Below are 15,469 nucleotides of genomic sequence, written 5' to 3'. Positions count from 1 at the left end.
ATGATCAGAATCGCTTCTTTAAAAGCCAGAAAGAAATCACAGTATTTCAAAAATGTCCAACGTGGCAACGTTTTAAATGTGTGATTGTGAATGCCAGTAGTCAAACAAGTTCATTGTCTCATATTCAAATTTGTCGATACGATACGATACAGTGCGTTGTCTGATAGCGAGTAGTCTTCAGAATTCTTCACGCTTCAGCTCTTACGTCGTTTTTAGGATGCAGACTAAACAGGTTGAAGTCAGCATTACTCGTAAAGAGAAGTGTTAATGAAGAAAGTAACTAATTAAGAATGTAAATCTATAATAAGTGGTCCTTTTAGTCATTAGCATGGTCACAGTAAGCTTTTATAAGATAGCTGATGTGCTGTTGAGTGGCCATTATGTTAAGTCGGGCAGACTGCAACATCTGAAGACCTGGTTCAAGAACGGATGAATAATTGGCAACAATTAAAAGACAAATCAGAAACGTACACGAAGAAGCAGGCACACGTGTAGTTTGGTTTCACCGCAGTTGTTAGTTCAAAATCCACCAAACAAGCAGATCTTCTTAAAGTGCAAAGTGGATTTGTATTTCTGAGTTCAACGTCTCCTAAATAAATAAAAAAAACAAGTAGTTCTTGCTAATCATATAGGTCGGGGCGTCAATGCCTGGAAATATAGATATAGACATTATAGATTAGATCAGGGGTCTCAAACTCATTTCAGCATGTGGGCCACAGTGGAAAGTAACAACCATTCAGCGGGCCGCACCACAAAAAGAGAATCTTTTTTTCATCAAATTTTAAGAAAACTACTTTCATTGCAGTTAAATGCTAAAATAAAGTTTTTAAAATTATTAATTACATTTAGTGTAGTTTATTACATGCACAGGCAGTTTAGTTTACTAAAATAAGTTGACGTTGTCTCTGTCACTAATAAAAAAGCAGAAACTGTAGTTCCCCCGAAAAAAACAACTATAATTACTAGGCCTACTGCAGATGGCTCGTCACTATGTTTCTGTCCACTCAGCTGAGAGTGTTTGGCAGAGACCAGACCATCGACGTTAGGCCTGAAGTCGCGTGTAGTGGCAAGCCGCAAGGTCGCTCTCAGATGCTCACCAGTCAGTCTTGATCGTAATGCTGTTTTGTTGATCTTCATTCTGGAAACAACTGTTCGCAAACGTACGTACTCCCAAACATCGCTAGAATTCTAGTTTGTAAACTTCTCTCTGGGAAGAAACTGGTAGAAATCTGGAACACCAACATCAGCGTATTTTTGCTTCAGAACAGTGTCACACTGCAGGTCTAGTAGTTCCATTTGAACTTCCTCTGGAACGTTTTTCACTTCAACTGCGAACGGAGTGGCAACAAGGAAAAACTGTGGTTCGAGAGCAGTGAATTGCTGAAAGCGGTGTTCAAAATCTTCCAGTAGTCTGCAGATGATGTCTACGTAGTCTTTCAGGCGCTGTGGTTCAACCGTAATGCTCTGTAGAAAAGACAAATGAGCCAGGTTTCCATCTGCCAGCTGAGTGGCCCACAAAGTCAGCTTGCATCTGAATGATTTGATGCGGTCAAACATCACGGTAATCAGCTGCTTTGTGCCATGTAGTTGTGAATTGAGTGCATTCCGACAAAACATTGGGTCACTGAGCTGAGGTATGCCATGAACAATGCTATTTCCCGTCTCAGTTGTGGTATGAAGGAACAGTAACCGTTTAGGGATTACGGGCACGAAATGGCCTAAAGTGTGCCGATGAGCCAAAAAAATTCAAAGCACACATTTACGATAGAGCTTACAATTATGTGGGATTTTTAAAATGTCTTTAAATAGCCCTATACACATTAAAACTCAATCAACTGTTAATGAAGCTGCCTACAGACTATTCTTGGATTTTTCGTGAACTATCTAATTCAGGAGAGAGAGAGAGAGTTCTTTTGAGATGAAAGTGAGAAGGGCATAGGTTTTAATAGAAGAAATATTGCATGATAAAGGGAATCCTACTGATGTTCCCTGACTTACAGAACGTTTCTTCTGTGGCAGATCGAAAGCTACTGTTATTCACTAGCAACTAGCTAGGTTCCATTACCAGTACTTATGTAGGCCTAACTTCAAAGAATGAAATCAGGGGCTGGATGTCTTGGACAGGCTGAGTGTGTTTGCAATAGAAAAGCTTTAATTATGCTGGCAAAAATTATTAAATTCTTGATTCATTGTGCTCTCCTTCAACACATGTTTGTTTTATAAAACAACTTAAAGCATCAGAAACCAGAATAAATAGCTTTATCTTACAACAGCTATTCAGCAGACTCTATAGCCTAGCTTTTATATTAGAAAACAAAGTTCAATGACTAATTAGGATTATTTAACTGAAAAAAAAGTTTTTATTAGTGATTGTAGATGATGCCGAAGCTTTCATTGCTAAGTCAGCAACGAATCGTCTGAAAGAAGAGAATCTGCTTTCAAAATGTGATAAAATATTTCCAGTATCTTTAAAGTATATAAAAGAGAAAAAATAAAAAGAGAAAATAACTTAATCAATGAAAGTCAATTTCTTTCCTTGCAGTCTGAGGTTGGTTTCATTCACTTACGATAGATACCTACTATGTAAAACTTTTTTTTTTGTGTTTAACCTGCTTTAAGTCATCGCCTAGCGATGAATATTCTTGTTTCTAAAAAAAAAAAAAAAAATTAAAAAAAAATCCAAAATTGTATTAAAGAGCTTAACAAAAAAGCAGTACAACTCCCTTTTGAAATCCAGTGAACCTCAGTGTACAATAAGAGTCTAACTTATCTCTCATCCTTTGTTTCACAAAACTGTTGAAAGATAAGCTTATTTTCGGAATGGGTTTCTATTTTATTTACAGTTTTAATAATTAGATTCAAATAGGAATGAAGATGTGGGCTAAAATTTTAACATGATGTTTTTTCATCTCACAAGATGAAAAGTAGATATACCCATCCAGATTTTCTTTACTTTTTATTACTTATGAAACCTTTGTAGCATCCAACCAGCGATGGTTCCCCATATATCGCAACAAGCTACAAAACTACTTTTTGTGTCACGGATAAGTTTTTAACAATTTTAATTGTACTTTTAATCAATTTTGGAGCAACATCAAAAGTTTTTTTTTAATTGTTCATGAATATACTTAATTACTTTTTGGATTTTGTTATATGTTCTTGAAGCCGACTTGGTTTCATAACTTCATTGGAAAATGTTTCAATATTTTTAGCATCAGGCAGTCAGCACTTCATCCATAGATAATGATTTGGCAAATATTTTGGAAAAATCAGCCCGATGTGAGGAAGAAACGTGTGACAATGAGCAATGCTACTTGGTAATGGTAGTAATATTATACTTTTATATGAAAATCTGGAGGCCAAAATTTATAATGTTAAATTTTTTCTAAAATTCTGGATCTGTTAACATAAACCTTATGATTTAAGTTAATGACTTGTCAAGAAAGTATAGCAAACACTGAAGCAAAAACTAATAAAAATGGCAAAGTCTTCGATTCCGAAAATTAAGGATTAGTGCATGGCTTCACTTGACTACCCAAAACTGCATATTTCCCACATCTAATGCAAACCACTGGCGGATCCGGGGGGGGGGCGATCGCCCCTAACCCACTTGGCTGATCCGGGGGGAGGGACGGACGACTTTTAGTAAAGAAATCACACAATTTGTATACGAATTTATTAGTTATGTTAATACTATATACTAATTATTTATATTTCAACCTATTTTTAGATTTTTTTGCCCCCCCCCTCTAGTATGTTGGCCGATTTGGTGGGATGGGGAGGTGGCGATGGCATCAATCCCGCCCCCCCCCCACTATATACTTTCGAGTGGGGGGGGCGGTCCAATGTATTTGTAGAAATCACAGCTTGTCAACGGAATCAATTAAATATCTATATAATTAAAACTAGTTATTGATATTTTATCCGATCTTTATATTAATATTATGTCGTTCCCCTGTTAACCGATTGGGTGGGGGGGGGGGGGCGAATACATCTGCAGCCCTTCCAACCTAAACCTTTTGAGTGGCGGGGGGCGGTCCTACTTTTAATTAGAAATCATAGTTTGTGAACAAAATAAGTTGAATTACAATATAATTTTTATATTATGTTGCTACACTTCTGGTATCAGCTGATTCTGCGAGGTGGAAGGGGGGGGGGGCGATTGCTTCTGCTGCCCTCCCCACTCTAGCCCTCTGAGTGGGGGGCGGTCCTATTTTTATGGAGAAATCATAGTTTTTGAACAAAAAATGTTGAATATTATATAATATAAGCTATATATTGATGTTTTAATCCATTTGTATATATTGTCGGACACACGATCTGATCTCAAATTTTATCATAAGTAAATATAAAATGAAAAAGGGTTGTTCCAGGTGGGAGGGGCGATACATGCGATCGCCTTCCGCCCATCGGACAAACCAATACTTTTTTCTTTTTGTATTTTAGTTAAGAAATTACAAAATAAAAAAAGTGTCACTAGTATAATTTATATATGCTATAAATTGAATTCTTTTATCCCTATTCTTTAATGCCAAATGTAATCATAAGCAGAAATTATAAAAAGGAGCGAGGGTTAACGTTTTCACTCTACCGCCCACATTCCAGACGAAAAGATGACGTTTTTTTTTTTAAAACAGAAAATTCAAATATGGCGATAGAGTTTATGTAATTGTATACGAATTTATCTTAGTTATTTTAAGAAAGACTTTGTTTTTGAAAATTTAGAATTCATACGAAATTTCTCATTATAAGAGTAACAATTGAGATGAGTTCTGAACCCAAATATTATTTTCCTAGTCATCTTTTCAACCTTTACTCAAACTGATATTTTTCTGTTGTAAAAAAAAAATTTGGGACAATAACTCACAATTTATGCTTGAATACTAAAAATGCAAAAAATTTAGAGTAAAATCTAATTGGTTCACTTTCTCCTCCCACTTCCAAAATGTTTTTTTTAGGGCTTTGAATTATAGTTCTGTAACAAACCAAATTACAAACATGCCTATTGAACAAAATGCATCACTTACAAATGAGCTTTTTAAAAAAAAATATTTTTCGATTAGATGTTTTTTCGGCGGCGTTACTCAAAGTCTTAATCTAAATCTGTGAAGTATCTTATCTTTTCAAGAACAAATCGGTTGTATTTGCGATGAGCCTGTAAGAGCCTGTAAAATCATATTAGAATATTTTTCAAGTAAAACATTATTCAAAAGGTCCTATCTTAATAGGATGAATAATGAGCTGTAGTGTCAGGAAAATGCGTTTCTGCAGTAAAGAATGCAAGAAAACGATTTTGGCGTCGGGGCTTCGACTGCGATCCTCAAAGTATTAATCGAAATAATATGTGAGGTATCTTATTTTTCAAGGAACAAATCGGCTGTATTTGCAATGTAGTAAGGGCATATAAATTCATATTAGTATATTTTCAAGTAAAACATTATTCAAAAGATCCTTTTTTGAATAGGATAAATAATGAGCTGCGGATGTCAGGAGAATGTGGTTCAGCAGTGATGAAAGCAAAAAAACAATTTTGGCGTCGGGGCTCAACAAATTTTTTTCTGCTTTTTTTCGCCGAAGGTTGAGAAACACTACTTTTTTTAAACATTCTTATGTGTAAGCGCGTTTATGCTTAGGGTTTACTAGGCGTTAGGGTTAGGGTTTGAAAAAAAATCGCCCCCCCCCCACTCCGAAGTTTTGGATCCGCTAGTGTTGCAAATTAAGCCGTTGTCCGCAGAGGTCTTTTAAGTTTTCTTTTCGTCTTCTGCACTTGTTTTTTTTTTTTTTGTTCCTTAAATGTGTCCTGCAGCCTTCGTGAGATCTCTCCATTCAGAGAGGGCCATCTATGCCATCTGCTTTCCCCTATACCAGTGAGGGTGAAATAACGCATGCATTGATCTTTATAGAGCTTCCGGGGGGGTGGCACCTGTGTTATGCCATCCTCCTATTCTATGGTTTAAAAAGTTATTTAAAAAACATTGCTTCTAGTTAAATGCTGCTCAGTGGATAAATGAAAAATGGAGGCTGTGAAAACCAGATGCATAGAGAAGATAATGAACTTAACAAAGCTAAATCTTATCTTATATAATACATACGTTGCTTCAAAAAAGAACATGATTACATCCTATGCGTCGTGCATTTAGTCATGAACGTTAACCAATGACTTAAACTCTGCCAAGTCACCTGTTTTACTGGCTGGCTCAGGCAACCCATTCCGTGTTCTAATATCACTAGGAAAAAAGGAGCATTTGTACGAGGAATGTGCCTTTATCTTTATGTCCTTTCTTCATTTACAGGAATTTGAAGATGATAGTTAAAGAGACCAAATGTGTTATCTTCACAGAAGTTGCTACCGGTAGCAAAGTTCATCCATTGTGATGACCACTTTGTCACCCTGGGGCGGAGGACATGACTCTGCATTAGTCTTCACGAAGAGCTGTTTTTTTTTCTGTATTGCTGATTTTTTTTCTGCCATGGCTTTTCTGATGCTTTTTGCAAGTCTCACTTCCATCTGACCTGCTTCTTGAAAATTTTAAACATCATATGAAAAAACAATACAGCAGTCACAAAAGTTCTTCATAGAGTGTGCCTTCAAAGTATACATATAATTTTGATGTTGTGTCAGTCTTGGTGGGCAGGCTACATCTTTAAACACACATATTCCAAATAGACTTTTTTTTGGAAAAGCTAAGCAATAGAAAAAGAGTGCAGGGTGGGCCAAGAAAAATGGCTTAAAGATACTCTGAAAAATATAAAGAGTAAAGGGAGAGCAAAGCCAAAGAGGGTCACGGCCTAACACTGTAAAGCTGTTAGAAAACAATAATTTGGTGATCTCCAGGTGGACATTACTCCTTTCAAGAGTCTATAATTCTATAAGATGTGTAATTAGCTTAAGAGATCATGGAATGCTTTAAAGTAGCAAATAGTGAAGGAATTTAGGGACACATCAGTAGTGCATGTTTTCAGGTTTAAGGAAAGTAGACATCCCACTGGTTTAGAATAACTTTAGGCATCTAGAGGAACTAGTACCGGTATCTAAGTGTAGAGATGTTACTTTTGTCAAGGTCCCCTACTATGAGGGAAATTGAGGGAAATGAGACTGAAGAAAGGCACAAATGTGCCTTGCAATCCTACTTGCACTTATGGATGTGCAAAAATCCAAAGAGACACAGAGCAAAAAATTCCCTATATGTTCAGGTTCAAGATTCGCTCTGCAAGCATTAAAGAAATTGACATTTCAGAGGTATCCAAGAGCTTAAAGCTATTCACATTGTTTTGATGTGTATGTGTTTATTATTAGCGTGTGAAGTCTAGTGTTGGCGTCACTTATTAAGTTTAGTGTTCCTTATTGTAATATCAAGCTTATACGTCTATTATTTAAGCTAACAAAAACTTTGAGAAGAACAAGGAAATATGCAATGCAGACTCATAAAACACTGGTACTCAGGACATATAACAATAATAACATAAAGAAGCACAATAGCTTTTCAGTGTACCGTAATGAAAGTGTATTTATTGAAATAACTAAATTTTGTCTTTGCTAACTAGATCTTTATCTCTAGCAAAGACATACAAATGACTATTTATATTTATTTAGTCTTCTTTTTAATGAATTATTTATGTCATAAGGAATTAATAACAATAATGATATTGCTTTTGAAAATGTAAAAGTCAAATAATTTTTTTAATTAACTATTGTACTTGTCAATTTTTTATAGATAAAGTACAGAATTAAAGAGCTGGCAGATGGACATATTCAAATTGCCTCTTTAACTGAAGATCAGAGATCACTCCTTTATCATATGTATAGGCATGTGAAGGATTGTACATTGCCTATCTGTACATTTTACTGGTGTTCACCTTCACTAAATATGTAAGATACATGTTCATGTGTTTACTAACTTGTCACAAGCAAGAAAATATGATCTTGCTATTTAGAAATTTTTTCATATATTTTGCGTTAAATTTCATTTGAGTAAAAAGCCGGTGTCAAGTAGCAAAAGCCCTTTCAAAGTACCGGTATGTCTTTATTTACTTTTGCTGCTATTGTTCTAGTAGTCACTTAATATTGGTTCCCCAACAAAATATTTTTCAGTCATTTTATAAGAAATACTTTATAAATCCTAAAATATGAATAGAGCCTCCCCCCCCCCTTATTTTGGTATGGTATTGTTTTTCTATCATTTTGCAGGGAACACTTTAGATATCGTAAAATATGATTATTAAAAGCTTATGCAAGATTTACAATCAGCTTCAATGAATAATTTGAAAATATAGCATTTATTTGAATTACAAATGTGCACATCAAAATCGGTGAAAGATACTTTCACAAAGTTAAATTGTATGCAATGTCACATAGAAACTACATCAGTGGCTTGTTTCCCTTACATTGGCTGCTAGACGTCTGTTAAGGAAAGACAAGTGACATGAAAACAAAATGGCAGTAGCACAAGTCAAAAGTAAAAATAATGTTGCTACAAGAGACGACTAAACATTATCCAACAAGTTAAATGATTTCTATTGTCGTTTCGACACTAACAATTTTAATTATCTAAGACTCAAAGCCCATGAAGATGTCAAAGTTAACAACTGTTTAGAATTAGCGATTACTAAAGAGCAAGTCTGCAAGATTTTCAAAAACGTCAACCCAATGAAAGCTGAAGGGCCTTAAGGAATAAAGGGGCGAATCTTAAGAGAATGTGCTGAACAACTAGCTGAACCTTTGCAAGAGATTTTTTCCACTTTATTACTAAACCATGAGATACCACCTCTGTGGAAGTCATCTATAATTGTACCTGTGCCAAAGGTTTCGAAACCAAAGGAAATGAATGACTTTAGACCTGTTTCACTTACTTCTATTGTGTCTAAATGTTTAGAAAAACTGGTTAAAATGTTTCTTCTGAATGATCTTTGTAGTAAAAATGACCCTTAACAATTTGCTTACCAAAAGGGTAAAGGTGTACACTGTTGTAGACGATGCTATTCTAAATATTTTAAATTGTCTCTACAAACATCTGGACTTACCGAACACTTATGTAAAATTGTTCTTTATTGATTTCTCATCAGCTTTTAATACCATACAACTTCATTTACCCATTGACAAAATGAAAGCGTTGAAGATTAGTCCATATATAATACTATGGGCTAATGAATTTTTGACCCAGAGACCTCAGAAGGTTACGGTAAACAAAGTAATATCAAATGCACTCATAGTTAACACAAGAGCACCCAAGGGGGCTGTGACATCGCCATAGTGGTTCATTTTGTACACCAATGATTTTCAATCCAATAGTCCTTTTTCCTCCTTCACAAAATTTACTGATGATGCGGCTCTTCTTGCCCTGCTCTCAGAGAGCTCAGACAAAACGAGTATTTCAGAGAAATAGAACACATTGAAAAATACTGTAAAGATAATTTTTTATTATTAAATGTCAAAAAAAAATAAATAAATCGATTTTCGTAGGGAAAAGAAGGAAACTGATATTGTTTCTGTCGCTAGAGAGACCATTGAAATAGTGCAAACTTAAATATCTGGTACTATCCTAGCCAATAAACTACATTTTATTGCAAATACTGATTATATCAGCAAAAAAGGGCAGCAAATATTACTATTACTGAGAAAACTGTCCTCTTTTAATGTTAGCGAAAAGGCCTTGGCTATGTTTTATCACGCTCACATCGGCAATATTTTAAATTTTAATATCACTGCCTGGCATGGCAATCTGAGCACTAAAAATAAAAATAAACTCCAGAGAATCCTAAATACTGCTAGTAAAGTCATTGGCAAAAAAAAAAACCATTTGGGCAGCTGTTTGAGATAAACATCCTTTAAAAAGATTATAGAAATAAAAAATCCCCCTTTGGTTCAGGATTTTGTGATTTTACCATCACAAAAGAGATACAAGACACCGATAGCAAAGACAGACACAAAAACTCCTTTGTTCCCCTGGCATTCAAATCACTAAATAGAAACAATCTTACATAAACTTTTCGATAGTAAATTATGAGTGAGTCTTGTGTGAATGTACATTTGTTTTTTTTTATAGTTATAATGTTTTTTGCTGTAATGCATAATTTATAATACAAATTTCCTTACGGACAATAAATAAGTTGGAGGTACTTTGCTTTGCTTGTAGCATTACTTCGTTCTCCAGCAATGTACTCCAGAATGTTGTTCTCCTGTTCTCTGTGGAAATGAGAGTTTAACTTGTAGACAATGAAGGGGGTGTGGAGGGCTTCAATAGACAGCTGAAATGCATGGTCACATCCCTCCACTGAATTCGATAATGCTTTCGGAAATCTTGAGTCACTCTTCAAGTTCGTCTCTGGCAACCAATTTAGTTGTCCTCCCAATTGTCATACAAATTCCATTCATCTGGCCAAGCATCCTTTAGTTCTTCGAAGGCAGTATTTACATCGGCAGGTGGAACAAATGAGATTAAACAAACATTTGACGAGATAAATAATCGCCATCTTAACTAATCCTGACACACCTAAGTGCCAATGTTGTAGCAAAAGACACCCTGGTTTGATTAAAGAGAGATGCTTCAGGTAATCAAGATTTCTGATTAGAATATAACACACACATCAAAATACCGTATACTTAGTTCTTGAACAGGATCACCACATTTGAAAAAAACATTTTTTTAAAGCTAGATATACATTTTAAACAATGGTGAAAGGAGAATGAAAACAAAAAAGTAATTTCTTTGCAAATATGACATACTTTTTGATCTATTAGTATTGTTGCCCAGGACATTTAATAACTATAATCTGGTACTTTCATACACAATCATATGTTTGTTAATGATACTATGTTAGGTGACCCCTAATAGTCACAATTTGTTCTGGTCCATTACATATTTTAGAATGGTCTCAACGGCCAACTGGTATTTGTCAAAGCTGAAGTTTTATTTGGAAAACTAATACATATATTCAGACAAATTGAAGCATGTTGCATTTGATCCTTAAAGTAACGTTTTTCATTACTTCTTGTAACTTTAATTTTTTAATTATTAACATTTGTTGTTAATTCATGCAATGAGCTCAGATGACTTTTGATGCCTCATTCTGTACCAAATGGTGAAATTCAGAAAACATAACATGCTCGGAACACTTTCTGTACAGACATGACTAATTATTTTCCAAGAGATTTTTACTTTACCAAAATGAACTAACTTTCTGAAATAGTAAAAAGGACGTTTTGACTCGAAAGTTTTATAACACACAATTTATGGATTGTATTATTTCTAAAAAGAAGAAAGATACACGGCCATGTTTTGTATGTGTGTTTGTGTCTCATGTACTTTTCATGAATAGAACAAGAGATATTTTTGTTGATTATTTTTGGTATTTAAGTTTGTTATTATTATTAAATTCCTAACATGATAATGTAAATGTGGGTTTTAATATTGTCCAAATCAAAATAAAACAATTATAAAAAAATTTGATGCAATTTTTAGTGGAAGCGAAAATTATTTGTTTAAGTACTTCCAACTAAAGAAAAGTAGGGAAAACTGATGAACGTACCGGTACTTCCAACTAAAGAAAAGTAGGGAAAACTGATGAACGTACCGGTACTTCCAACTAAAGAAAAGTAGGGAAAATTGATGAACGTAATCATGTGTGTTGGGAAGCATGTTAATTACTTGGTCCTAGTTAGCAATCTGACCTTTCATGATTTGTAGGTTTCAAATGTTCCCTCAGAAATACAAACCTCCCACAGGATGGCGGGGAATCGCAGCTGGAAAGGTTTGAACCTAGAGATCACATTTCCTTAGACTATACCACAAGACCAGGCTGCCATACATAGTTTACGCTATACGCACATAAAATAGTTACCGTATTAAAACTTCATTTTCCCCTGGGGTTTTGGGGGGGGGGGAAGAAGTTATATTAAAAATCACGTAGTATGATATACCGGTAGTTAAATAAACAACTACAATATTTGTTATACATTTTTATGAGAAAAAATACAGTAGTATTTTTGTTCTTTAGTGTTGGGAATAAATTATGAGTAATTATTGTTATGTCTTCTAACATCCTAATTTTGTGTGGATGATACCAATGCCCATTAATCAATGTGATATATCGTTTAGTACATATATATATATATGTGTGTGTTTGTGTCGATCATTTTGTTCTGAAACATTTTGGCTCGTGCGTGTGAGTTTATTACGAGGAACATTCTTATTTGCAAAAATATTTGTTTAAGTTATTACGCTAATTTGCAAACAAAAACAAAGTAAAGCAACCTAAAAAAAATAATTAATTAATTTATGGTCTCTCCAGCTATATATTTAAAGTAGGCCCCATGTAAATCTTGTCTTAAGCTGTTCGCCTTTAACTGCGTCAAGAGATGACAAATCACCCTTTCCCAAAATATTGTTTGCAAAAAAATATATCTTTTAAAAGTTTCTTAATTTATTTCGAGAGTCAAGACTTTTTTAAAACGTCTTTCGGAAATAAAAATCAATGGAATGGGGAAGCATGTCATTAACATGGTCTCAATTTAGAATCGGACTTATTATATCTTCATTAAATAATCAAAACCTTTATAAAAAAAACAATTCGGTGGATGGAGCAGAATTCATGCTATTCATACAATATTAATGAAGGCGTGTGTCCAGGAAAGTGGAGAACCATCAGAGACCTTTGAAGTATAAAAAGGGTTAAAACAAGGCTGTGTCCTAGCACCCACCACACTGTTCAGTATTATGTTCTCTGCTATGCTGACAGATGCGTTCACAAATAGAGATAATGAGCGAACAAATATTACGTATAGATTTGATGGTGGCTCAAAGCAAAAACAAAATCAGCAGTAAACGGGGACATACTATTTGCTGAGAACTGTGCCCTAAATACCTGCTCTGAAAATGATCTGCAGAGCATCGTCAGTGACTTTTCAAGAGCATGCTCAGATTTTGGCCTCACTATAAACACAAAAAAAGGTTGAAGTCTTATATTTGCATGCTCCTGGTAAGCCTACTCGGATCCAAGCATCAAGATAAATGATGTAAATGCAGTAAACAAATTCACATATCTTGGCAGCACACTCTCCAGAAACAGAAAGATCGATAATGAAATCGGCCTGCCAAGACTGTCTAAAAATGACTGGAACAGACGAGGTATCACCACAAGTACAAAGCTAAGGGTCTATCGAGCTGTCATCCTCCCTACATTGCTCTATGCCTCAGAAACATGGACAATACCGGTACCGTATATAGAAAACTTGTAAAACAAAACAAAAAACAACTGAACCACTTCCACATGACCTGTCTAAGAAAATAACGGAATGTTAAAGATACTGAAGTCCTTCGAAGAACGGGCCTGCAAAGCATCCACACAATCCTGATACAGTCCCAGCTGTGATGAGCAGGACACATCTGCACAATGGAAGACTACCGCCTCACTGTATGGCCTTTTAAGGGAAGGAAAGCGCTTTAGGGACACCCTCAAAGCTTCTCTGAAAGCCTTCAACAATGACCCTGCCAGCTGGAAGACAGAAGCACATGATAGATCATCATGGCTTCGCGCTGTGAAACTGGCGCACAAATTATTGAGGACAAGAGAACAGCGCTGGCAGAAGAAAAGTGCCAGAGAAAAAAAGCAAGCCCAATGACATTAGACCCAGCTGGAAGAACCTGCGCAGTGTGCAGCCGAACATTTTGGGCTCACTTAGGTCTCACCAGCCACATGAGGAGGCTCCAAACCCCGGTGCACCCTCAACACCCTGACCCTGGATGACAAAATCATCGAACCACGATGGACGAACTATATAGTATAATGAAATAAACTTTATTATATAAAGCTAACTGTTTCTTAATATATCATAAGAATATTTAGCTTCAATGTTATACAATGATGGCGTACTATTAATAAAAAACAAAATTGCTTTGTCAAAAGCGTGACCATAGAAATAACGATCACGTAATGTTGTGTTATGCATTAATTTTCATTAATTTAAACAATTAAAATGTTTCAAATTATTGTGGTTCAGTTGTCTTTAAAAGATATTTATGAATGACAACAAAAAAAAAAATAGTGATTAGCCTACTTATTGAAAAACAATACAATGTCAAGATTAACATTGTAAAATAAAAAAAAAACAACATAAGTCCAATGGGCCTCTGGCAAACTGTCATTCGACCCCCAAAGGAGTCATGACCCACATATTGAGAACGCTGGTCTAGATATATTTTAAATGAATGACATGATTGATTTTTTAAAAGTTTTTTTCTCTATTTTACTAGTTGACTTCTATTTCAGTGAAAGTCTGTCTGAAGCAAATAGTTTAATTACCATGAAAAAGAAAATTGAAAACTTCACAGATGATAAAGTTTTGGATGGTATTTTCTTAGATTACCTAAAGGTGCAACACTTGTTTTTGATGGTTCATTTTACAGGCTTACAAAAATATGTTGCTTTATTTAAATGTATACTTCAAAAAAAAAAAAAATTTCAATAACTATTTTTTTTTTTACAATTCTTTACTCTTCTGCTACACTTTAATAACATTATTAGCAAGTATTTCAATGTTACTCACAAAAAATGCTCAAGTATCATTTATAATACTTTCTAATTTAGGTACTAGAAGAATTTATTTAGATCTGTGTCATTTCTGCAGATTTCTCCACATATGCCTTATGAAAAAATGCCTGTAGAGCGAGAGCACTGGAGCAGGCTGTGTATGCTAGATAACTCCAGCAGAGCCATGTTAGTCAAACCTAACTCTGCTGAATGTCAAGATTATTGGGTGATTAAAAAGGTCAGTCTTTTAAAAATATGATAACTGCCACTTTTCAGACTCAAAGAAATAACTAATTTCGAAATAAATTAATGCTCTCTAGGCCACACGAAAACTAACTTCACCCATACATCTCTAACAACTAAATGTAATCATCTATACATTTTTGCTGTGATTTCATTAATTATGGTTGGGCTTGATATATAATAATAATAAGGCTTATCTTCGAGACTGAGGATTAATGAGAAATGCAGTATTTCCCGTTGCTATGCAGCCCCAGCTGTGACCTACATATTTGCCACATTCAGAGCAAGCATAACCATTGTCCGCCTGTGGTCGATTAATATTTTCTTTTCGCCATCTGAGTCTATCCTCGGCAGCGGATTTTCTTTTCGTCTCAAATATGTACCCCGCGGCCTTAGTGAGTGACCTCCAGCTGTCTTGTTCTGAAGCTACATGCAATCAGGTTCTCTATTCTACATATATTATATATATATATATATATATATATATATATATATATATATATATATATATATATATACCTTTTTTAATTAAGCATACCTTTTTATGCACATCCCTTTAAAAAAAACGTCTTGAAAATGAAATATAAAAGGCAGTTTGTGTTATGCACTTTCTTGTATCGAAAACTAGCATTACACTTGCTACACTCATTTATTTGCTACCAGCGTATATATTTTTTAGTTTGACCACTAAAAACTCTCT

General features: G+C 34.8%; 1 protein-coding gene across 6 annotated transcripts in view; it reads left to right on the top strand.

Annotated features, from left to right (window-relative positions):
- LOC106072180 (uncharacterized) overlaps positions 1-15,469 on the top strand; it is an 84,958-nt gene that overhangs the window by 20,698 nt on the left and 48,791 nt on the right. For all 6 annotated transcript variants that reach the window (XM_056033720.1, XM_056033718.1, XM_056033722.1 and 3 more), the window contains exons 4-7: positions 3,213-3,317; positions 7,716-7,870; positions 14,266-14,368; positions 14,624-14,764. In XM_056033720.1, coding sequence (XP_055889695.1) covers positions 3,213-3,317; positions 7,716-7,870; positions 14,266-14,368; positions 14,624-14,764 — 504 coding nt within the window. The remainder of the gene's footprint in view (positions 1-3,212; positions 3,318-7,715; positions 7,871-14,265; positions 14,369-14,623; positions 14,765-15,469) is intronic.

The sequence above is a fragment of the Biomphalaria glabrata genome, chromosome 6, assembly GCF_947242115.1.
Source record: "Biomphalaria glabrata chromosome 6, xgBioGlab47.1, whole genome shotgun sequence".
Lineage (NCBI taxonomy): Eukaryota > Metazoa > Mollusca > Gastropoda > Planorbidae > Biomphalaria > Biomphalaria glabrata.
This window is presented reverse-complemented; position numbering and strand designations above follow the sequence as displayed.